Below are 25,940 nucleotides of genomic sequence, written 5' to 3'. Positions count from 1 at the left end.
AACCTTGCTGAGAAAACTGCAGGGGCTTGTCCAGGCAGTCTCCAAGAATCGGACACGATTGAACCAATTAAAAAGAAAACAGCATCCAGCTGCCAAATTGCTCCGAGCACTTTCCCTTCTGAAAAAAAAAAACTAGAACAATAAAACAAAGGAACAAAAAGATGTGCGCCACAGAAAAAGAAGGATCATACAAACAGAACAAATCACACCAGCCAGTTACCTCAAGGTCTGGGGAAACAACCCAGTTTTCAGTGCTTTGTGGAACATCATCAGGTGGGAGCCATAACGGACCTCTGGGGCTGTTCCAGAGGGCAGGTGCCATGAAGGGGAAGGAACACTTCCAAGGTCCCACTAGATGACGTTGTTTAATTGAAGGGACCTGAAGTGTACCCACTGTGCCAGATCTTACCAGGGAACAGATACTATCAGAGATAGGTGGTCCCTCATATAACAAGGCCCTATGCTTTATAGGTTTATATGCTTTATTTATGCTTTATAGGTGGTAACCAGAACCTTGAATTGCACTCAGAAGCTAAATGACATCAGTGCAGCTCATTCAGTGGTGGTGTCCCATGAGTATACTATGGCAAGCCCCTTGAGCTAAAATGGCTTGCTTAGCTTTGCTTTATGGAGTAAGCCACAATGGGCTGGATTTTCCCCTTTATGCTCAGCCATAAACTATGGTTTGCAAACCACAAAGACTGGATGCACACACGTCAGAATCAAGCAATCCACATTATATAGCTTAGCACAGTGTGCAAACCCAGACCTTGTATATCTTTCTCTTATCTGAAATATCCTGGCCCAGACATAATTAACACTGTGTATGGGACACGTGGCTGACAGCGTATTTTATCCTCTGCCTCGGCCGAATGGGATTCTAACAGCATCACCTGGAAAGTGTGAAGAATCTTTTGGACACGGATTGCTAACAGGACAGGGAAGAATAATAGGAGCAACAGAGGTAAACACAGCAGACCTGTTTTCATCCAGGTTCTGTGAGTGTTAATCTCTTCCAGTTTTACTAGACCTTCATTGGTTGTCCGTAACGTGTGTATCCATTTACACATTGAGAAATAATAATCGTCATTATTTACAAAGCAGGATTGATTGATATGATGATGGTTGCTGATGGCATTTATATTTACTGCCTGGTAGAAGAAAAGAAAGCAATTTGAGACTGGCCCTCGTGTAAAATGCATACATTAATTCAGAAGATTTTCAAGACTAAACTAGAGGCTTTCCTTTGGGGACTAATGGACAGACAGCTAGAAAAAAGTCTTGGAACTTGGTTTTTATATATGATAACTGCAGCAAGATTATTATATGCTCAGAATATAAGATTTGGCACTATCCATAATGGAGGAATGGCTGGTGAAGATGATGGAGCTGGCTGAGATGGCTAAATTGACTTCCTTGATTATAGAAAGGACAATATCTACATTTATGGCTGACTGGAAACCCCTTAGAGACTTTTTGCATGAAATGGGAAAAAATGCACTTATGACTTGTGGTTTTGATGATTAGAAAAAAAACCTGGATAAAAGAAAAAAGTGAGTTTTTCTTTTTGTAACCATAGAGTAAGAGATAACTTTGTAATCCAACTTGTATTTCCTGCAAAGAAAATCGGAAGCTGCTTCATTCTATTTCTTATCTTTTTTTCCTGCGCCGTTGTCTTTTTTTCTTTCTTTATATTAAGTTTTGTTAGTTTTTAGTCTTCTCTGTAAAACTTTTAATAAAATTTATATACGAAAAAAGAGACTGGCCTCGTGTAGTAATATGCCTTTAGCAGGAGGCACCCATATTCATTACTGGAAAATTTGGTGGGCCAGCCCTGCATGTGAGCTGGGCGAAGCGAAGTGCAATTTAGGAGTCCAGAAAATGAAGTCCAGACTAACTTCACATACTGCACTCAACTGTGGTTTCCCTATCCATGGTTTCTTGACTAAACCATGACTGCCTATGTTTGCTGTGCTCTGTGTAAGGCAGCTTACTCTAAAAGAGAAGAATGTCTTGGGTTGTGCTAAGCCATGCACCATGTTTACAAACCACCATAGATGTTCCCCGAACATCTGAAGACAAAAAACTGAGCCCCGGGTGGTCTCTATTGAGTCCAGCCCTGAACCCCAATACCACCATTCTTAGGGGGGCACCATCTGAGTCTCAGAGGGGGAGAAAAAGGTGCTGCTATTTTTGTTCAGCAGCGTCTCCATAGTTTAGGGAGTGAAAGCTACATTGGCCCACCTCTGATGGCTTCCTTGGATATTTTTCTTCCTTTCTGCCAGCCTCCCTGGCAGAAAGGGGGGGTGTTTCAAGTGCGAGGCTGATTTTTCTTTATATAGCTGCGATAATTAAATCATTTCATTAACCACAGACTGAAGGCACCAAGCTGCTCTCCTCAGCACTCTGTTGTGTTGGGGTCTCTGGAGCAGACGTTGCTGGCTGCAACCAGGTCGTGACTGCCAACAGTGGCATCTGGGCAGCGATGGGGGTGCTGAGTGTCCCCTGAGAATGCCAGCTGCTCTCTGAATCATCACCACAAAGCCTTCTGACACTGCAGAGCTCTGGGTGCCCATAGGAGTAAGTGCCACCCAACCCCAGTGCTTGGGTTCAGCCATGACAAGAAGTCAGAATGGGACTGGCAATGATTGATTATGTGCCCTCAAGTCCGTGGCAACTCTTAGCAAACACATAGGACTATCTGTCCCCTTCCTGATTCTTCCAGTGATGTGCCCATCACCGCTGTAACTGAGTCCCTCCCCCTTGCTGCTGGTCCTCCTCTTCTTCCCTCTCCTTCCACCTTTCCCAGCATCAGGGCCTTTTCCAGAGAGCCGCCAGGTCTTTGCATAAGGTGTCCAAAGTAGGATAATTTGAGCCTGGCCGTTTGTGCCTCGAGGGAGAACTCTGGGCTGATTTGTTCGATGATCCACGTGTTTGTTTTCTTGGCTCTCAGAAATCTTCTCCAACTCTAAAGTTCAAAGGTGTCAATACTTTTCCTACCCTGCTTCTTTAAAATCCAACTTCTGCTTCCATAGAGCGTCACAGGGAATACCACAACTTGCACAGTTCTGATCTGTGCAGGTGCCGAATGGACCAGTGTTTCTCAACGTTGGCAGCTGGAAGATGTGTGGACTTCAACTCCCAGAATTCCCCAGCCAGCCTTGCTGGCTGGGGAATTCTGGGAGTTGAAGTCCACACATCTTCCAGCTGCCAACGTTGAGAAACACTGGTATAGACCAATCACAGCAACTCAAGGTGCTGGCTTTGACCTTTAAAGTTCTTCATGGCATGGAGCTAGGTTCCCTGAGGGATCCCCTCTCCCCAGTTACATCTGCCCATCCCATCAGGTCCAACAGGAGAGGCATGCTGCAGGTCCCATCGGCTAGGGAGTGTCATCAGGCAGGACCTAGGAAGAAATACTTTTCTGCCGTAGCTCCCGCCCTCTGGAACATCACTCCCCCCAAGGTGAGGCTGGCCCCAACCCTGTTGGCCTTCCAGAAGGCCCTTAAAACATGGCTTTGTCAACCATCTTGGGGATCCCATGGTAGAGCAGAGCCTGTTAGATGGTGATGTGACAATTAATGGAATGCACCCTCTGTATGTTTTCCTGCCATTTTGTTTTTTATTTGTTTTTATCTTGTTTTTATTTTAATTTAAACGGGTTGTTCTAACGCTTTTATATGCTTTTAATTATTACTGTGTATACTGCCCAGAGTCACTAGGTGAGACGGGTGGCTATACAAATGCGATTAAATCCATCAATCAATAAATGTAAGTGTCTGCCTGACAACAGCCCAGGGCATTTTATCTCCCCGCTAACCCAGACGAGCACAAAAATAGAAGAGCCTCCTTGGATCAGGCCAAGTATCATCACCCAGGCCAGCGTTCTCTTTCCCTAGCAGCTGATCAGAGACTTACGGAAGGCGTCAGCAATTGATCATTGGCAGGTTGCAAAAAGGGGGCTTTTTTGCTGGGGGGACACCCAATCACTTTTCCTGGCTATGCGTGTGACCAGCCAGCTCTGCACGGTCTTTCAAGCATGGTCTTTCAAAGCACAGAACATGCCAGGGTGGCTCAGTCCACATTTAACAATAAGCCATCAGTCATCCTTTGCAAACAACAGGGATTAGCTGATCACATCCTGATAGGGGCATCCTGATGTCAATTGCAGAATTCCAAGTCGTGACTAGATGGCAGGGAAAAGATAAAGATATATGCTTTTTAAAAAAAAATTATTTTCTATCCCGCCTTTATTATTTTTATAAATAACTCAAGGCAGTGAACATACCTAATGCTCCTGCCTCCTCCTGTTTTCCCCACAACAACAACCCTGTGAGGTGGGCTGGGCTGAGAGGGAGTGACTGGCCCAAGGTCACCCAGCCAGCTTTCATGCCTAAGGCGGGACTAGAACTCACAGTCTCCTGGTTTCTAGCCCAGAGCCTTAACCCAGGCCCAGGGTTCCGCAAGAGGTCACCAGCAGTTCCCTGGGAGATCACAATTTATTTAAAAATGATTTCAAATTCGGGCAACTTCACCTTAAAGAGGTAAGTTTCATTCTTTATTTTCAGTTTAAGAACACCGTTCATGCATCTATGCAGGCCTACCCGTGAAACGCATTTTGTAACTTTTGTAACTTCTGGCCTGCATTTGAGCCTGAATGGGCAGGGGTTCCCCGTGGCCTGAAAAATACTTCAAGGGTTCCTCCAGCGTCAAAAGGTTGAGGAACGTTGCTTTAAAGATAAAGGTAAATGCTTATCTTCTCACAGCCCTCTATTTTGCTAATCGGGAGAAACCCACACCTGTTTCAGTTAGAAGGGGCTCAGTCGCACTGAGTGACCCTGGTCTTAAGTTATGTGCAGGGCCGCAACTGGGGGGGGCAAGTGGGGCATGTGCCCTTGGTGCCATGCTGGGGGGGCGCCAAAATGAGCACTGGGGGGGCACCCAATTTTCTATCACTTGAGTTTTGCCCCTTGATCAATTCCAGGATTTTTTTTAGACATGGCCTGAAAAAGTTCAAAAACCTCTGTTCCACACGGCTATCGTATTCCCACCTACACTTTTTTTTTTGGTATAAAAATCCCAGATGTTGTAACCTTTCCTCATACAGGAGCTGTCTGATCTCTTAATCATGTTGATTTTTCTTCACTCCGCCTTTTTGAAGCAAGCTATATGTTCAGAATTTCTGCCATGGTCACATCATAGCTTTATATAAGACCGTTACAGTCCATTCCACTTCTAATGACCTTCACTGGGTAATTTACTTCTTTCTTAGGGCCATACATTGGATTAAAGTTTTTCTTGATATGCGTCATGATTTCAGTGTGCCTTTGCAAGGCCGCTGTAGAGGTTTTGGCAAAAAAAAAAATTCTTTCCCAGCAGCTGCTATTAATCTTTCCAAACACATGCAAACAAACCAAGAATGGTAGTGTTTGCATATGAATCCAGGAACCTCCCCTCTATGAAGTCATAAGGGATTAAGGACAATGTCCATCTGAGAAGTCAAATGAATCATCTCGGTCCTTCCTAATATTTAAGAAACTATAGAGTTCAGTTCTCACAGCTGCAGAAGTGAAGGATCCTGCAAGGACAGGAAGTGGCATAAGGGAAGTCCATACAGTACAACTTCATACAGTTTTGTGCCTTTTAGAGATGTCAGAAGTCATAGAATTCCCAACCTGCACGGCTGAAGTAAATTCTGGGACTTGTCGTCTACTATATTATATATTATTATATTATTTATTTCCTATCCCGCCTTTATTATTTTTATAAATAACTCAAGGTGGCAAACATGCCTAATACTCCTCCCTCCTCCTCTTTTCCCCACAACAACAACCCTGTGAGTTGGGTTGGGCTGAGAGAGGGCCCAAGGTCACCCAGCTGGCTTTCACGCCTAAGGTGGGACTAGAACTCACAGTCTCCTGGTTTCTAGCCCAGCACCTTAACCACTAGATCAAACTGGCTCTATATATATGTATCCCAGGTTATCTGAGGGACCAACTGACCCCCATTACATCAACCTGTCCCACCAGTCAGGCAGAGAGGGCATGTTATGGACCCCATCTATGAAAGACTGTCAATTGGTGGGGCCCAGGAAGACAGCCTTCTCTGCCATGGCCCCCGCCCTATGGAACACTCTTCCCCCAGAGGTGAAGTGGGCCCCCACTCTCCCAGCCTTCCAGAAAGGGGTGAAGACCTGGCTCTGCCATCTCACTTGGGGTGAGAGGAGGGATAATCAGTCCTGGGGTGGTTAGCACCCTGAAGAGGCTCCCGTGAACTACATGAATTTAAATTAAGAACTTTGAATATTGCCATCTTGGATTTTATATTTTATGTTTTACATTTACGTTTATATTTTTATTTAAGAAATACTGTTTTTATTGTATTTTGATTTGTATTTACTTGTAGTTTTATTGTAAACTGCCCAGAGTTGCTCTTTGAGTGAGATGGGTGGTGACAAAATTCAAAATATTTATTTATTTATTTATTTATTTATTTATTTATTTATTCAATTTCTATAGCCGCCCATCTCAAGAAGTGACTCTGGGTGGCTTACAACAATAAAATATAAATAATAAATAAATATATTTTATATTTTATATTTTATATTATTATAATTATTATATTTATATTCTATATACTTATAGTATAGTATAGTATATATTATATCAGTTTATATTAACATACTGATTTATATTTTTTACTAAATGTTCAGCACAACTAAGATAATATTTTTTCAAGATTCAATAAATAAAATATCTTGATGGCCCCTCTTAGGATGAGTCTGCTAGCCCATTTTCAGACTTAAGAGATTTTTGGCTACCATAGGCTAACAGAGCTCTTTTCCTTTAGCTGTTAGAGAAGGTTTATGGTTATTTCACTGAATGCCCATTGGCATTACACTATGTGTCAGTAGAAATCCACTTGGTGGCCTTTGATCCCTTTTTTTTTTCCTGCTGTTCAGTCGTGTCCAATCCTCAGGGACTGCCTGGACAAGTCCCTGCAGTTTTCTTGGCAAAATTTCCGAAGTGGTTTGCCATTGCTTCCTTCCTAGGGCTGAGAGTCGGGGACGGCCCAAAGTAACCCAGCCGGCTTTCATGCCTAGAACTCACAGTCTCCTGGTTTCTAGCCTGTTGATCTCCTTTAGCAAACTTCTAGTTGTGGATTTCAGCAAGAGAGACCATACCCAAGAGGATCACTTTGGGGGGATTGTTAACTAACTGGGGGACAAAACTTCTATAGCAGTGATTCTCAACCTTGGCAACTTGAAGAGGTGTGGACTCTTGGCTGGCTGGCTGGCTGGGGAATTCTGGGCATTGAAGTCCACACCTCTTCAAGCCGCCAAGGTTGAGAAACACTGTTCTGTGGCGACGTTGCTGAGCTTCAGGATAACCTACAACATTCGTTAGAATACAGTGAAATACTACAGTACCAGCCCCAAAATCAGAATAGCCAAAATACTTCAGGAAAGTTTTACGAACTCGGCAAGAGAACAAGCCAAAGCAACCCCACCCCGCCATCAGTGTGCTCGTACACGGCGATCATCTGAAGACCTTTTCACGCTTGTTCTAACCCGCGATCTCCGGTCCTCAATTTACCGTCCACGCACTGACCGGAGTCCTGTCCTCTGAGCAGGTGACGAACTGAGCTGACCTCTTCCTCTGATGGACATTCTCCGGCGGAGCGGGGATGTCCAGCGGTGCCGGCCGAGGGGGAGTGAAAACGGCCCGCCTTGCTGTGGCAGGAAAGTATGAAGTCATATTTCTCCGCATCTCCGGAAAGGCGGGGGAGACAGCTCGCCGTATCTGCGGGGATGACCGCCGTCCGCTCCGCCACCCAGTCGGTTTCTGCCCGCCCGCCTGCCGGGCAGAGCCGCCGTTCCTGCTCTCCCCTCCGCGTCGCCTTTCTCACGTGCTTGACCTGCGCGCGGCCGGTTGCAATCCCGGGCACTCTGCCGCAGCGTGGCCCCGCCGGGCAGGCTTCCGCGCCGCAGTGTCCCTGTCCAGGGTGCCGAAACGGAGGCGCGCCGACTCGGGCGCTGCGCCCAGCTCTGCCTTGGCTCCCGCCGGGTGCCTCTCCACACCCCAGCGGCGGCGAGCGCAGCGCGGAGGGCGCCAGCCCGGCGGGGCGCTTGGATCGCGCTGCCCGGCCGGGTGCGTGCGTAGGAGCGGGGCGGGCAATGAGGCGCCCCTTGGCCTTGCAGCGGCCTTGAGCAGCCTTTTCTCTGCGCTCGGGAGAAAGCCGGGGAAGGCGGCGTGGAAGGGTCCTGTTCCCCGCTCGCTCGGCTCAGCAGCCCCCTTCTCCCGTCCCTCTCTCTCTCCTTCTGCCTCCCCTTCTCACGCCTCGGCAACTTCCTTCCCTTCCCGCCTCCCTCAAAAGCCCAATGCAATCTTTAGGCACGGAGGGGAGTTCGCCTCCAACCCAACCGCGTTGGAGCACTTTGGTTCCATTCTGTTTCCCTGGCCAGTTCATCCGTCCTCCTGGACGCTTCCCCCGTGGTTGGCCGCCGCGCCTGGGCTGAACCCCCTCTCCCCTCCCATTCACACCCCCTCCGTCGGATTCCATCCTGGTATCTGATCAAACCTGGGCTCCTTGGCGAGGGTTGGCCAACGGCTGTTTCCCACGGCAGGGAAGGCGCCACGGAGAAGATACTTGGAGAGAACTGCGAAGTTGGGTGACTTGGTTTGGAGATGGAGAAGTCGGACTAAGTGGGAGCCGTCCTCGGAGGTCTGGGGTCCTGGAGGGAAGAAAAAAAAATAGGGGGAGGGAATCTCAACTTGCCTTCACACAAGGCGCTTGAGGAGTCCGTTACAAATCTGGCACCCGCATTCATGCGCCTAACATGTTCAATTTGGTTCGTGCATAGCCTTGGTTTCACTCCAGCCTGAATGGTTTGTTTATGGCTCCGTGTCCTGTGCGAACCCAGAACCTGGGTTAATTCAGGATGTAGGTGAAGCTTATTGTGTGAACGCCGCCCCTGAGCGGCGGAGAACCGCGGGAAGGGCAGCTGAGAGTCGATGGCCGGGAGGAAGCGCCGGGCGGAGGAAGCGCGAGCGAGGCGGCCCTTCTTCGCGGGAGCAGCCACGGCGGCTGGCGGAGCTCTCCAGGGTCCTCACGACAGACCATGGTGGAAACGCTGAGTGTCGCCGTCCTGGGGGCCCCCAAGGTGGGCAAGACTGCCATCATCCGCCAATTCTTGTACCACGACTTTACGGAGAAATACAGCCCCACAGAGGGCCGCTACACCTACCGGCCGTCGGTTATGCTTAATGGGAATTCCTACGACCTGAAAATCATGGACGTCCCCTACCTAGCGGCTTTCCCTGCCAACAGTTCTCAGGTGAGCTTCCCCTCCCTCTCCCCCCTCCTTCCCTCCCCCCCCAACGCAGTTGCCATCCCCCCTCGCGGAGTTGCAGTTTGGAGAGGGTCAGTCGGAGTCGGCTGGCTCTAAGTTTTCTTGTCCTGTTTTGTCAGGGGGGAAGAGAACTGGGTGTAAGTGTGCAATGGTGCACTTATTTCACGCTACTTCCAGAGAGCCAGTGCACTCTAGTGCTTCAGGAACTGGGCCAGGACTGTGGAGACCCAAGTTCTAGTTCGCCTTTGGCCGTGCAAGTTCCTTGGGTAGCTTTGGGTGAGCCCCCTGTCTCTCAGCTCAGTCTAGCTCATAGGATGGTTGTGGTGGGGATGCATGGAAGATCCCCTGAAAGCTGATCTGTGCTCCTGGAAAATAGGTGGGATATACTGTAAATAATGTTTGACTTAGTAGATTAGGACTGACCCTCCCTCCCTCCCTCCCTCCCTCCCTCCCTCCTTCTTCCTCATTAACTGAAAATCAGTGAGCATATTCTGCTGATAATTCTCTTGAGTGGGCTTCCACCCCTGAAGTCCTGTTCTCTGGTGTGATTAAACTAACCTGATATTTAAGCAAAAGTTAAACCAAGTTATTTCACCCAATAATAATAACCAAGCATGGTTAGTTTCTGAGAGGTTTAGTGTGCTTTGCAAGACAAGCCTGCTTGGCTAGTTTATGGTTCAATGTATTATACAAAGCGCATTAATCAGAATAAGAGTGTGATGTGATCTCAGTCAGTATAACACTGTATTGCAGCCCCCATATATATTTTTATGGGCCCTATATCCCCATCTAAATTACCATTGGCCCAGTTTGGCAGCATTGTTCCTGCCATTTTGAGACAGAATAAGAGCTAAAATAAGACAAGGTTTTTTTTTACTCCAAAGCATCTTTTAAAAGAATAGAAAAAGGCAGAAAATCCTGGTCCTTTCACTTTGCATTAATGTCCTGCATTCTGAGAAAGTTTGGTCATCCCTGCTGTAGTAGTAGTAATAATAATAATGTTTTTAAGCAATGATTATATTAGGATTGATTTTCCCTGCTGTAACCATTTGCAGGTTTTTAGGTATTGCAGAATCTTTAATGGAAATATGACAGGAAATATAGGCAGGAAGGATTTCCTTCTGGTGGAAAAATCTTACCTAACTCCAAAGTGTGTGAAACTCCTCAGATATTTCTTTATTGGTTTTTGTCTTTCTTGGGATGGCAGAGGTACGAATGCAGCCTCAGTGGTTAGAAGACTTTTCATGCATTGTGGCATTTCTGATAGAGTCTAACCTATGGTTTCTCAACCCTGGCAAATTTAAGCTGTGTAGACTTCAACTCCCATGGCTGGAGGGGGAATGCTGGGAGTTGAAGTCCACACATCTTCAAGTTGCCAAGGTTGAGAAGCCCTGGTCTAACCTATTATATGGTGGCAGGAAACCAACCAACCTCCCTCCCTCCCTCCCTGGAGATGTAGCCATTCAGAACAGACAATACAGGGCTAGATATTTTTTTTCTTCCTAGCATTTTCCAGCAGGTGCAGGGTCCACTTTTTGGAAAATACAGTTGCTCAGTTCACGTAATATACACAGTGCCCAGAACAAAAAAGGCATGTGCATCCTTTTATTGTTTCATTTGATAGAGTTATACCCGACATCTCTCTAGGAGCCCAAAGGCAGTTTATATTAACTTTTCCACCTTCCGCTTTTTGCCTGCAACAGCCCTGCGAGGTAGGCTGGGCTGACAAAGAGTGACTGGCCTAAAGTTGCTCAAATGATCTTGCGTAATTGTGCATGGGTTTGTATTGCATCTCCCAGTCCTAGTCTAACACCTTCACCATTACGCCACACTGGTTGTCCTGTAATGTGATGGCCGGGCTCACACGGTAGCCTGAGATAATGGTTGTCTTTCCAGAACAGGCTAAACCACAAACGACTGTATCTAAACCCAGTTTAGCCTAGATCAGCATTTCTCAACCTTTTGACCCTGGACGAACCCTTGAAATATTTTCCAGGCCTCGGGGAACCTCTGCACATTCTGGCTCAAAGACAGGCCAGAAGTTCCAAAATTATTATATTCGTTTCGTGTGTAGGCCTGGATATATGCATGAACAGTGTTCTCGGACTAAAAATCAAGAATGAAATTTACCTCTTTAATGTGAAGTTGCCTAAATTTGAAATGATTTTTTAAATACATTGTGATCTCCCAGGGAACCCCTAGGGTGCCATGGAACCTTGGCTGAGAAACCCTGGCCTAGGTTGTGCCTTGCATATTGTGTGAACCCCAGCCAAACAGACTGACATGGAATAAGAGAGCTGGATTAGATCATCTCTAAGATTTCTTCCATCCCTAGGATTCTATCAAGGCAGAGCTCTTTGGGCCTAAACTGAGTTAGAAGTTGGCAAGTTCTCATGGTTTGCCCATTCCCATCCTGCCTCCTGCAACTGCACTTCTCCATTAAAAGAAAGCCTTGGTGATTTTAGCTACATAAATTTGGGTGAGAAGCAAACTGGAAGGAATGGGATTTTAACATGATCCCAAACACTTCCCTTTCCTTTAAGAATCACCTTCATGGGAAGATAAGATGCCAGGGAAGCGTCTTCGTTCCGAACCGTTTCTCCCAACATCAAATTTCTTATAACTGTTTAAAAAACTTCTCCCCTGGAATATATTACTGAGAAGAGACTTTTCTTCCCCCTGAGAAAGTAGCTGTAATTTAAGGAAATGCATTCCTCCAGGAGAAAGGGAAGTGTGTTTGGATTTCAAGGCTGCCGTCAACCCCCCACCCCACCCCAAACTCCTCCCGTAACAGGAAGTTTATATTTAGGGTGGCCCATCAAAGTAAAGAAATCCTAGTGGGTTAATCACTTAAATCTGTTCGTATTTGCATATGAGAACAAATGAGGAACAGCTCTCCCTTGGGAAGAAGGAGAGCATGAAAAATGCTTGCTCTCATCAGGACTAAGAAAGATGGCATTTCATTTTGTGCTTCCCATGGCTGTGGGGTTTTCTCCCCCTTCCTTGCTTGCTTCTTCATTCCAGTTGCAAGCTGTTTGCAACACAGCAGCTGGAGCTAAGCAGAAATAACCTTTGATTGGTCTGATCTTCAACCTCTGTGCAAGGGTGGGATTTCTCCCTAGTGGAGAGAAAGACAGGACGACTCTGCAAGGGCCCTAAACATCACACACACACACACACACACACACACACCACCAAGATCTTCCCCTGGGATTGAATGGAGGTGTGGGAATCCAGGGACGATACAGATCACAGGTCCTGGTATGATACACCCCCACGTGCACGTATTAAATAGTGCAAGACCACCACCGTCTTCTTGTTTGAAAGACTTGGGGAAACAGATTCTCTTTGATCCAACTGGTAAGAACTGGGAGGAAAGCTGCAGGGTTTCTCTGCTGGGAACATCTGTGTGAGCATCAGTAGATGACATTTCAAACACCGTGAGGAGGGAGGGCTCAGGTGGCATTCACTGAACTTTGCATTGTGTTCCCAAGTCAGATTTATCTCTATCCTTCCTTTTGTATTTTAACCATCCCTGTGTCAGGGCCAGCCTCGCTTCACAATAAGACACAGACTCACTTAATGGGTATTAAGGATTTCTGGTTTATTGGAATGATAGCTGACAGAATGAAAAACGGGAACGGGGTAGGTAGTGTGGGGGCGCCCCTTTTATACCCTCCTGTATTGCCCCGGGCTTCCCCACCCCTCAATGCCCCGATCCCTCTTGATGGGACCCTTGATGGCTGCTTGGGCGTTTTCCCCGGTGTCTTCTTTGTCTCCCTGCGACGGTTGTGTCCTCCGGGGCACCATGTGCGTCTTATCTTCATTCCTCTGACATCTCTCTTTTCAGTTGCTTATGGGTCCATGGGTGTGGGTGCCTTTGGGTGCTTGTGTTAATCCCTGGTTTGATTATCTCCTTCCCCTTTTCCTTAATGATCATGATCCACGTTGTGAGGCTCTTTGTGCCTTGCAACGAGGTCATGACACCCTGCTTCCTAGAAGCGAAGCCATGCGAACACTTTATTTGCATTTCACATTTAAAGCGGAGAAAGAGAAGTAAAATGTTTTCGGTATGCTGATGGACAGGGATTTGCAGACTTTCAGAGGTGACCAGCCTGACTTAAAAACTCAGCGAAATATGCCAGTTGCAGATCTCCTTTAACCGGCTCCAGTGCTATTGTGGCTGAAGTCAAGTTTAATTAGGATTAAATATAACCAGAGAAAACACAGACTAAGAACGGAGGACTTTCTCCCCAATATCTACCTTTCACATTACACACTGCTTCTGGATTTTTCATTTACAGGTAGTCCTCACTTAGCAACCATTCATTTAGTGACAGTCCAGACTTACAACTCTGCTGAAAAACTTACTTGTGACCAATCCTCACACTTACGACTGTTGCAGCGTTCCCCCAGTCATGTGATCACAATTTGGGCGCTTGGCGACCAGTTCGCATTTATGACCATCACAGTGTCCTGTGGTCACGTGATCACCATTTTTTACCTTTCCGGCCAGCTTCTGGTAAGCAAAATCAATAGGGAACCGCATGATTCACTTAATGACCACATGGTTCAGTTAACGCCTGCTGTGATTTGCTTAACGACTGTTGCAAAAAGGTTGCGAAATTGGGTTGGATTTGCTTAATGACCACTTCACTTAGCAACTGAAATTCCAGTCCCAATTGTGGTCATTAAGTGAGGATTACCTGTACTTACCAAGGTATTAGCCTCCACTTCATTATTTTTAGTCTCTTGTGGTTTTTTTAATCTAAAAAACTATAGATAGATACTAGTTTTCTTAGCTCAAGTCAAATAGCATACAGTAAAAGAATATTCAAGCTTTTGAATTTTTCAACGTCCAACACCTCTCATTGTTGAGGGTTAAAAATGGGGGGGATAGGAAAGCAACAACCCTCCCTCCCCCCCCAAAAAAGGCTTTAGCCATGAAGCTCTCAGTTTAGTCAGTACTACAATGAAGATTTGGGACCAGATGTAGAGGTTGGTGGTTCTGGAAATAGGTATCAAGTCATACTGAGCTTTAGGAAGCAAAACCAGTTCCTGCTAGCCCAGTTCTGCAAATACAGAATATTTAGGAACCCATCTATCTTCTGCCCTTGGCCAAAGTCTTAGGTTTCTTTGCCTAGCAGAGAGCAAAAACAAAGACTACAGTTAAGGCTGTGACTTTTTTAAAAAATCCAATTTCTAGTCCTCCTGACTGAAGGAGAGATACATTCGAAAGTCCGTGAGCTTCACCTGGAGAAACCGTGAAAGATGTTTGTGAACAAGGTTGAAATGGGCAATTGGCAGCCAATGCAATTCTCTGAGCCTTGCACGGCTCCTTGGCTCTCCCCATCAGCAGCAGGATGGAGCACAACTGCGCAAAATAGTAGCACCAGCTGTCTGTAAAATATGGCTGTCACCTTCCCCCCACCTGCTGGTTCCCAAAATAAAAAACATGCATTTTAACCTGGCTCCATTTTAGGCCCTTCTCTCTGCACTCATGCTGTTTCATGAAGCGGCTTGCCTTCCCACTTGAGTTTTTAGAGTTCCTTAAATAGTAAGCTAAAGGGAGGCTTTGCAGAGCCTGCTGATAATATGTAGGCTAAAACCTCATCAGGACAAATTACCAGCACCAGTTGGGAGCAAGCAGTGCCCCACGCAGGACTGAAGAGCAGAGAAAGAGGGAAACAGCATGGCCTTCAGGCCACAAAAGCAAAGGGTGGGTGGGAAAGCATGAAAAGGGTAAAGGAGAGAGAAGGAAAAGGAGGCAAAGAGAAAGCCATCTTTTTGACCAGCCAGTTAAAATGTCTTTACAGGTAGTCCTCACTTAACAACCATACATTTAGTGATGGTTCGGACTTACGATGGTGCTAAAACTGACTTGTGACTGGTCCTCACACTTACGACCATCTCAGTGTGCAAGTGGTCACATGATCACAATTCAGGTGCTTGGCAACTGGTTCACATTTGCAACCGTTGCAGCATCCCACAGTCACGTGATCATCAATTTCAACCTTCCCAGCTGGCTTCTGGCAAGCATAATCAATGGGGAACCATGTGATTTGCTTAATGACCATGTGGTGATTTGCTTAATGACCACCACAAAAAAGGTTTGGTTGGATTTGCTTAATGACTGGGATTTCAGTTGTTAAGCGAAGCAGTCATTAAGTGAATCTGACCCAATTTTATGACTTTTTTGTGGTGGCTGTTAGGGGAATCACTGCAGGCATTAGGTGAACCATGTGGTTGTTAAGTGAATCATGTGGTTCCCCACTGATTTTGCTTGCCAGAAGCTGGCTGGGAAGGTTGCAAATGGCAATCACATGACTGCAGGATGCTGCAACAGTCATGAATGCGAACCGGTTGCCGGGCACCCAAATCATGATCATGTGACCTGGGGAATGCTGCAGTGGTTGCAAACGTGAGGACCAGTCACAAGTCAGTTTTTCAGCACCATCCTAAGTCTGAACCATCACTAAATGAACGGTTGTTAAGTGAGGACTACCTGTATAGCTTTTATTATTAGTGCATTTATTCATTCATGTAATGTGTATTTTCCTATTTTTCAAGATATTTCATTTGGAAAAGGAATATTTCATTTGGTCATTAAGTGAACCACATGGTCGTTAAGCAGATCATGCAGTTCCCCATTGATTTTGCTTGCCAAAAGCTGGCTGGGAAGGTCGCAAATGGTTATCACATGATTGCAGGATGATGTGACGGTTGTAAGTGTGAGGACTGGTCATAAGTCATTTTTTCAAGCATCGGCGTAAGTCTGAACCATCACTAAATGAATGGTTGTTCAGCAAGGACTACCTATACTGTGTGGAAGTGTCTATGATATTACCAGAAGTCTAGCAAGGAGTCAGAAACAGTAATCGTGTATTGGAAAGTTTAGAAATTCGGTTTAACATTTTTGGTCCGCTCCATCCAGCCTGACTGTCAGCTATTCTTGCTGAAAGTGCTATCCTGTGCTGGCAGCAGTGAGGGAATATGCTGCTGTATAGCTGTATTTAAATGTTTATTTTTCCTGTGTTACCATACAGAAAGATTCCAACTTACAAAGAAAAGGGACTGTAGAAGAAAATGCCATGTTTGGAATGAATGGCTGTCAGGATCTGAACTGCAGATTTTTATTTATTTATTTAGGAGGAAATACATACTGTAATGATTGAGTTGCAGGCCCCACATATTTAGCAAAAGAATTAATTCGAGTTAATGTATAAGTGCTCAATAGTCATTCCAGCTGGCCTAAGGTGGCTTCACAAGGGCCATCTTCACACTCATACTTAACTTGGGTACTGAATTAACCCACTTGGGGCTCTTGGCCAGTCTGCCAAACTGTAAACTAATCTGATAGGCTGGGTTTACACCATCTGCTCTGCCACACACATGTGTGCAGATTAACCACGGCTAGCACTCAGCAAGGTAAGCATGTTGTGGAAAGGCATCTGTTAGATCTTTACCAACCCTGCTTTAGTGTGTGGTGAGAAGTGCAGCCATACCAACCATGGGAGGTTATTTTTGAGTCTGTGGAAGCTTCATGCTAACCCATAATAAACTGAACTGTGGCTTTATGGAGTTGTTCTGTTTTTCTGAATTTACATGATACGCTGAACCCCCTACTAACTGCACGGGGTTGGCTTCACGGCTCAAAGCTCTAGGTTAAAATATGGTTGGCTAAATTATAGTTCAGAGAGCCAGTCTGGTCTAGCGGTTAAGGCATCAGGCTAGAAACCGGGAGACCACAAGTTCTAGTCCCACCTTCGGCACAAAGCCAGCTAGGTGACCTTGGGCCAGTCCCTCTCTCTCAGGAAGGAGGCAACGGCAAACCACTGCTGAAAAACCTAGTGGAAACAGAGGTTGAGCTGCATCCATACCGCTGGATCACCAGACCAAGGGAGAGGTGGGGCTTGCAGGGGTCAGGCATCAGCATTTTAAGGTGCTGCTCACCTGCCCCTTCCATAGAGATGCACTGGGGGAATTTTTCTGGATTTTCTTCCTCTGCAATACCCTGCCAGACCTAGACCATTTTTGACCTCGATCTTTCTTCTGCCAGCTTCTCCCCCAACTCCAAAGTTGGTCCCGTTCTGCTCTGTTTTCAGAGTTATCTTGATAGACAGGCAAACTGAGTCTGGAATTCCTTTCCAACTCCTTTGGGATTAGAACAGTGTTTCTCAACCTGGACCACTTTCAGCTGGATAGACTTCAACTCCCAGAATTCCCCAACCAGCCTTGCTGGAGTTGAAGTCCACCCAGCGGAAAGTGGCCCAGGTTGAGAAATACTGGATTAGAAGGAACAAGATTTTGATTCCGCACTTAAAGGAAGGTCCCAAGCTTCCATCCTGAGAGATATTCTACAATGGAGGGGCCATCATGGAGAAGACCCTGCCCAATGTTTCTTTTAGCTTCATCTCCTTCAACGAAGCAGCACAGGGCAAGGTCCCTGAAATAACTAGGTTTTTCCTTGGCCCCAAGGACACATTTCACTGTACCAAGTCTTCGTCTTGTCCATTAGGAGTGGTTAGACCTCAAGAGTCGGGGCCTGCGAAACACCGATGCCTACATTCTGGTCTATGACATCTGCAGTCCTGAAAGCTTTGAATATGTGAAAATGCTCCGTCAGCAGATTCAGGACAACAGGTAAGGAAGGACAGGGTGTGAAGGAGAGACCTGCATAGGATAGGACTGTGTGCCGGATCAGAACGCATACAGGCACTTCTAAAGGGCAGGCTCACAGCACCATTAGCCAGGCCATAAACCAAATGGATCTGCACAATCCTGGGAAAAGTGCTTTTGGTTCATACGGAGGTGCCAACAGGTATCAACTCATGCCTCTGCAGGCAATCGAAAGCATCTTTTAGCCTTCTGATCCAAAGAACTGCCCTGCCTTTAGAAATCAGCCAGTAATTTCCCGTTGTCAGAGTGGAGCATTCCAACACAATAGTTAATGGTGTCTGAACGCGATACTCTGCCTTAGGGTAACTGGTTTGAGTAGCTGGGAATAGATGTGTAGTTTACAGCTTGTTACACAGTGGCACAGTGGCACAGGCGGGAGAATTGCCAGCATTCCAGCAGAGTCATTAAGAATTGTTTAGGCGAAGTTTCATATCAAGGTCAGGCAGTTGGCACCATCTGGGAGCTGCTGTAAGCTTAAAGCAGAGGGAGTGGGGGTGCAGTAAAAAAGGAAAACTACTGAGCCATTTATTTTAGCAGAAGGGGGGGCTGGGAGAAAAGGGGGAATGGAATGCCTTAATTGGACTTTTTACACGGGAGTCTTCAATCAAGGCTTTAACCTGGTACTAGTCACTTATTCTTAATAAAGAACTCCTTACATATCCTAAATGGCTTGTGGCAAGAGTTACTGATTTTAAGATTAAAGGACTACGAACCTCACACTAGAAATTTCACTTACTGCTCATTTGGGACTAAGCTTCCAAGAATTCTCTCATGGGCATGTTATCATCATCCTTAATTTATTTCACTTGGCATTACTTTCACTGATTAAATTGCTAACATTTTTTCATTTGGTTTCAGTTTGATTAGTTTTCTTTCTTTGCCATTATTCCTATGGTTATAGATTATCCTTATATTTGGTGACTTTGATTAGTTTTTGATGGTTGGATTTATTTATATTGACCATGGATGTTTTTAACTGTTATCTCTTTTAACAATTTGGGATCTCTTTGTTGATTGTTTTGTAAACTACCGGAAGTTTGTATTGATTTGGTAGTATTAAAGTTGAATGAATGAATGTCAGTTGGATTTACAGATAGTTCTCATTCAGTGACTGCCTCATTTAGTGACCATTCACAGTTACGACAGTGATGAGAAAGTAACTTTGCGACCAATCCTCGCATTGACTGTAAAGCAAAGAAAAGCTGAAGTAAGATTGTAAGCACAATCACAGTTTCACTTAGTGACTACTTTGCTTAACAACCAAGTTGCCGGTCCCAACTGTGGTCGCTAAACCACAGGCACAGGAAGGGCTCATGACTATCTAATGGTATTTCATCTTTTCCCCCTTTAAACCACACATAGGATTGTCCACTGGGGGAGCGTCAAAAAGGCCAAGACGGCAGACATGACTATGCAACTGGACTTTCTTGACCTTACCCCCTGTGGTCACCTCTAACATCAACCCTTGAAGAATATTTCATTCATTTTTCCAGCTGAGTTTGCCTGCTCACCTACAGAGCTTGTTTGAGAAATTTAAGTCCAGTGCTCCCTTGGGGGTGTGCAAAAGCCAAGCAGCAGTTTGGATGGCGGCACTCTTAATTAAAAAACACCATTTTACAAAATGTGCTCACATCTGTTGGAGTGTGCCTCAACAGAATGAAATCCACAGATGACGGAAATGTGTTTATGGAGACCCAATATGGTGTGGTGGCCTACATGCCGTGGGCTAGATCCAGGTTCTCAGTTCTTCCTTAGGGGAATTCAGGCCAGTCCCTATCTCTCAGCCCAGAACCGGAGTGGTCCAGTGGGGAAGGAAATGGACTGGGGCAGAGACCCAGGTTCTAGTCCCCATACCCAGCCACAGATTCTCACTGGTGACTTTGGTCCTATTTCTCTCTCACAGCCTAACCTGTCACAGGGTGGGAGTTATAGGAGAAAAAGGGAAGGACCGTCCTGTACGATGTCTTGAGTTCCCAAATGAAAAGCAAAATATAAATGTTATCGTGGTGTGGTTTTTTTTTAATTGGGTTTTATTATTATGGTTTTAATTTACTGTTAGTCCCCCAGAGCTGCAGAATGTGCAGATGGGCAGCCATATGGTTTAAACCAGCCTTCTCAAGCCCAGAGGAACCCTTCAAATATTTCTCAGGCCTCGGGGAACTCCTGCACATTCAGGCTCAAAGATAGGCCAGGAGTTACAGAATTATATTCGTTTTGTGGGTAGGCCTGTCTATATGCATTAAGAGTGTTCTTAAACTGAAAATGAAGAATGAAACCTACCTCTTTAATATGAAGTTGCCCAAATTTGAGATATTTTTAAAAATAAATCGTGATTTCCCAGGGAACCGCTAGTGACCTCTTGTGGAACCCGAGGGTGCCACGGAACCCTGGTTGAGAAATCCTGGTTTAAACAAACAAACAAATATGCCGATATACTTTACCTTTTCTTGAAGTCTGTGCTTTGGGGCACATAATTCTGTGCACATAATTCACATACACCTAATTGCACATAATTCTGTGCTTTGGGGCAGGAATGATGGATCCACAACCCTTTAAAGCAGCTATGTCTTTCCTTGGGACGGTGAGGCTATAGAAATGGAATTGCCAGAAGCAACTATGTTCATGAGCCCACACACCAAAGCATTTTTGTGCATGCCCTGACCCTTTTGGCTTTTCAGAAGACCTTGAAGACCTGGCTTTGTGCCCAGGCCTGGGGCCCCAAGTGTATGAAGGGCCCCATTTCATGGTTGTACTAACACCAGTGGCTTTTAAGATCTCTCGACTGTATTTACATTTATACTTAATTTTTGGGTACAGTTTTTATGGTGGAGTCCTTGGTGCTCTCTGAGCCTGGTTGTTTTCTTGCAGGCGTTTCATTGCCAGACTAGGCAACCTCTTCAGTGCAAACAGGGAGAGGGACTTGCTGTCTGTTTATATACATAAAACTAAGTATATAAACCGAGAGCAAGGCCCACTCCCTCTTCACACTGACGATGTTGCCCAGTCTGGCAATGAAACGTCTGCAAGAAAACAACCAGGATCAGAGAGCGCCAAGGACCTCACAGTTCAACCCTGAGCTACAAATATTCACTTCGATTGGTACTATTTTTATTGTTTTTATTGTTTTATTGTTTTTATTATTGTTAGCCGCCCAGAGTCACTGGTTTGAGATGGGTGGCTATATAAATTGAATAAATAAATAAACAGAAATAAAATTTTGGGGCTGCTGCCCTTACAACTTAGCCCTCCAGAACTAAACCTCCTTCTCTTACCCTCTCTTTCCTAGGACGAGCAACATCAGCGAAGCCCCCATCATCGTGGTGGGGAACAAACGGGACCTGCAGCGGCAACGCTTCACCCCCCGTCGGACGCTCTCCATGCTCGTGAAGAAGTCCTGGAAGTGCGGCTACCTGGAGTGCTCAGCCAAGTACAACTGGCACATCGTCCTGCTCTTCAAAGAGCTTCTGTGCAGTGCTGTGGTCCACGGCTGCAGGAGCAATCACTCCGCTGTGCTCCTCCAGGGGGCGCTGCACAGAAGCAGGTGCAACCTCATGTGACCCAGCGTGGCCAGCCATGTGGTTGTGGTGGTGTGGGGTGACGTCCTGAGCGTCCATCTGAAAACTTGGGAAGCCAACGTGGCAAATCATGGTCACCATGATGGTCATGCAAGGGAGCTCCCAGCTCCTACAGATAGGAATGGCTTTTTAAGGACACAAGTGGAGTGACCTGCTTTTGGATTGGTGTTAAAGGAGTGAAGCATGCAATGGGTAGAGTCAACCAGAAGACAAAACTCAAAGCCTTTTAGCCATGTGCAGCAGATCTTGCACTCTTGCACATGCCTGGGGTTCAAGAATTGGAACAGGGTTCCAGAAGTCTGCCTCTGCCTGGTTCCCCCAACAGCAGGCTGACCTGGAAATCACATTTTCCATTCCCCACAACGCCAAAACGCAGGGGTTCTCAGATTTGCAATACTGTGACACCCTGAAAGGATGAATTAATTTGCACAACCCTTCCCCACCCGCACCCCCCAAGAATTCACAACCACATTGGGTTGGGTGAGAAATAAATATAGCACTAACTAAAAGAGAACCAACATTCATCCTAATTTCCTGACTTGGGCTTATTTTTATCATTCGCTTGTCTTTTTCCACCCAACAGAAGCTTTTCTATTTTGAAAGTCCACAAATTCAAAACCATGGATGAAAATATAAATGTCACTCATCAGATGTGTTGACAGATAAATGACAGACGATTACATGCCACCCAAGGTGTCCGTGGGGGTCCAAAGCATCCAGATGGCACACAAGACGACTCGACTGAAGCTTTGCGTGTGTCCCTTGTGCGACACTTGTAAAAAATGGGGGGATGTTCCATGACGGGGTCATGGCTGCCATGTTGACTTGGGGATCCATCATGCCACCCTGGAATTTCTGGTCAATGAAGGGCTTTGACAGATGGCTAGGGCCCTGGGATTAGCCATCTCTCAAACCCAGTTCCAAGCCTTGTTTCCTGCTTTGGCCATGCGAGGCTGTGGCCCAGTATTCTCATGTTGCCTGCACGAACCTGATCAGCTTTAAAAACATTCTACTGCCATGACTGACTTTAAGAAAGATTTACGAACCTTCCCTCTAAATCAGTGTTTCTCAATCTTGGCAAGTTGAAGAAGTGTGGACTTCAACTCCCAGAATTCCCCAGCCAGCTCCCGAGTTGAAATCCACACATCTTCAAGTTGTCAAGGTTGAGAAACACTGCTCTAAATTGTTTGAGAACTTCAGCAGGGCTCATGACTCATAGTAAGAGCATGCCTGTCACACAGCAAAACCCTGGGCCCTGTGGGAAAATTAACTTCCCAGATAACCTCCCCGATTCGGCTGCCAAAAAAAGGAGGAAAAAATTAGGCTTTGCTTGGATTCCACTTCCAGCATTCCCACCTCATTTCCTGAGCAGAGCTTCTGAACATCTGAGGTACAATTCACCGATCCAGATGAGGTCTCAACCCTGCTGCCGAATTGTTTCCATCAGCCTCTATGAAACGGAGGCCCGGTAGTTTGCATCCATGTTGAACAACATGTTCAGGAAGCAAGTTTCCAGCAGCACAGACATGCTCTTAGCTAGCTCAGCCCTCACACAGAAAATCTGGCACTTTGCACATCACTATGTGACAGATGAAATGCACGTGTTGGGCTCAGAACAACTGTGTGAGAAAGTCCCCATTTCAATGTCTCAGAAAGGTAGACCTGGAAAAGCTCTCTAAAGCTGACACTTGCTGGATTCTCACCATGTGTCAAAGCAGATTTCCCTTTTTGTGACTTAGCACATGGCATGAACCTCCCCACTGTCATCTGTAAATCACAGTTGATGATTTAATCCTTGGTGTGAGCCCAGTCAGGTATTTAGCAAGCCCTAGTCAACCAAACCACGATACCTTAAGTAAAATGGGCAAATATTCCAACCGGCTAGAAAGCAGCATCCAACATGAAGGATGCCTGAACGATGCATACAGAAATGCGTAATATGGAACATGGTTAAAGGTACATGCTGCCAGCTGTGGGGGAGGCCAGGTGCTAGCAGGGCAGCAACATGCAGTATTTCTAAGTAACCACAATGAAGATGAAACGAACTTCCCACATCCATACACCCAAGCACATTGCATGTCACATTACAGAATGAGTCATCTCTCTCGAAACCCACATCTCCCTAAAGTTTCAGGAATATGCAATTGTCTATTTTTCCAACTCAGGAAACGTCCACGATATGAACATTGTTGCTTCCTTTCCTCAAGGAAACACTATTACATGACAATAACATCTGGAATAACAACCAGCTTTGAACTCACAGTTGCCAACACAACTCTCGAGATGAGAAGAAAGTTGGAGTGTGGCCACAAGATAGATATCAGGGCGACTTGCAGTACATCTGCCAGAACTTTTGATTCCCAATTTTTTTTCTTCTTCCAGTTGATTCTTCTCCTTCTCCTTCTCCTTCTCCTTCTCCTTCTCCTTCTCCTTCTCCTTCTCCTTCTTCCTCACAAACTCTTGATGACTTCATGGACAAGTCTGTGTAGTTTCCTTGCAACAATGCAGAACTGGTTTCTTTTTGCCTTCTTCCGAGATATTTTGGGGCTTTCCAATCTAGCCTAGACCTCTGGTGGTTTCTGGTGGTCTTCCATCCAAGCACTTACCAGGTCTCACCTTGCTTAATTTTCCAAGATCAGCCAAAGTTGGTTAGAGGCTGTTACCTTACTGGGCTTTTTAACATTCATAACAACCAGCAAGCTGCATTCCCAGAACATGTGAACCTGTAAACCATGATTCACAAATCATAATGGCTAAGGTACTTGGGAACAAACTATAATACGTCTTAGCACATTGCATGAGCCAGGCCATCACCTTTCAGCACTTACGTAGTTTGCTTATGGTAGCTTAGCATGGCATGGGCAATATTTGAGCCTCTTCTAAAGGGCCCCAGATAGCTAAGATTCTGGTGGTATCATCAAAAAATATCTAATCAAACATTTTCAGTCCATTTATTGGCATTTCTGGAAGTTCTAAAGATTGAGATGGGTGGGAAGATGATGGGTGCTACATACAGTCTGCTACCCCAGGTTAGACTGTTATGAACAAAGCCACGGGGTTTTATCATGGTTAATTCCACTTCTTGGCTCAGGGTGTTGCTCAAACAGAACTACTGACTCTTCTCCCCTAAATTTAGGAAATGGAAAAACTGTTGAGGGAAAAATCAGAAGCAGATTCCTACAAAAGGGCCTGGGACAGAAAACACATTCCTAGGATGGAGGTTTCCACCGATTCTTAATTCAACATATTCCATCCCCAGGGTTAGGAGGTCCCAAAGTTCAAATCCAAAGGCACATAGACTGCACCAGAGGCATCAGGGAAGGGTGTTCAAAAAAGTCAAGAAGGCTGTTGGGACCGTGCAGTTAAAGCTCCGCCCCCTTTTTACATGTGCTGCAACCCATGGGAAAAAGAGGTGGGGCAAGATTATTGTATGTGCAACAATGGAAGAATAATGGAATATCTACAGGGGAGGAATGAATTGTGAAAATGTGAGAATTGGCAGAAATGGCAAAACTGACCTGTTTGATCAGAGAAAAAACAACAAAACCCTTTTTGAAAGACTGGAAACCTTCTATGGACTTTTTGCTGAAAGAAGAAAGGAATGCCACAATGATATGAAGATTAAGAAAGAGGTGGATTAAACGAGGGGTTGAAGGGACCTGTACAACATCTAAGAGGGAGGAGGGACAATGAGATTGCAGTGATCTGTTGAAAAGAAGGTTGGAAGTCATTTATATATATCTTTTAACTTTACAGTAGATGCTTTTTCATTTCTGGCACTTCCTTTTTTCTTTTTTTCTTCTCCCTTTTTCAATTTGCCTTTTATTCTATGGAAAAAAAATTCTTAATAAATATAACTTTTAAAAAAGGAAAAAGAGGTGGGGCTTCAATGGCATGGCCATGGCAACCATCTTGACTTTTTTGCTTCCCCGTCCCTGCCGACAGCCCAGCCACAAGCCCCAAGTTGGCTCATCCATGGATTAGAATGCAATTCCAGCCACTGGCATGGACTGAAACACGGGGGAGGGCGTTGGGGAGAGGGAAAGAAACAACCCAGGTAATTAAGGTTAGATCAAATCATGGTTAAAAGTTTAGATTAGGTCCCGTGGCATGTGAGAATTGTGTTGCGGTCAGAAGCTCAGTCGTGTTTCTCTCCTCCCTACCCTCCATGGTTGCAGAGGTGACTAGCAGCGTTCTCCAACCCCCATACTCCCCAGCCAGTGCCACCAAAGCCATGCTGATTGGGGAATTCTGGGAGCAGAAGTCCATACTTTGCCTCAAAACCCTTCAGAGGGTCATCATCCCTGGATTAAGACATGTACACCCACCTTCTG

General features: G+C 45.7%; 2 protein-coding genes across 3 annotated transcripts in view; one reads left to right on the top strand and one right to left on the bottom strand.

Annotated features, from left to right (window-relative positions):
- GAS2L1 (growth arrest specific 2 like 1) overlaps window positions 1–25,940 on the bottom strand; it is a 338,981-nt gene that overhangs the window by 272,583 nt on the left and 40,458 nt on the right. The window lies entirely within an intron of this gene.
- On the top strand, window positions 9,122–21,588 carry RASL10A (RAS like family 10 member A). Its single transcript, XM_063315392.1, has 3 exons — window positions 9,122–9,337; window positions 17,871–17,995; window positions 21,318–21,588. Exons 1-3 carry the CDS (start codon window positions 9,122–9,124, stop codon window positions 21,586–21,588), a joined length of 612 nt encoding a protein of 203 aa, XP_063171462.1.

This window comes from Candoia aspera, chromosome 15 (genome assembly GCF_035149785.1).
Source record: "Candoia aspera isolate rCanAsp1 chromosome 15, rCanAsp1.hap2, whole genome shotgun sequence".
Classification (NCBI taxonomy): domain Eukaryota; kingdom Metazoa; phylum Chordata; class Lepidosauria; order Squamata; family Boidae; genus Candoia; species Candoia aspera.
Note: the sequence above shows the minus strand (reverse complement) of the source record. Positions and strands in the feature narration are given on the sequence as shown.

Coding starts and splice junctions, on each gene's coding strand:
- RASL10A (XM_063315392.1), top strand. CDS start 9,122: ATGGTGGAAACGCTGAGTGTCGCCGTCCTGGGGGCCCCCAAGGTGGGC. Junction 9,338..17,870: donor TCCCTGCCAACAGTTCTCAG/GTGAGCTTCCCC, acceptor CTTGTCCATTAG/GAGTGGTTAGACCTCAAGAG. Junction 17,996..21,317: donor CAGCAGATTCAGGACAACAG/GTAAGGAAGGAC, acceptor TCTCTTTCCTAG/GACGAGCAACATCAGCGAAG.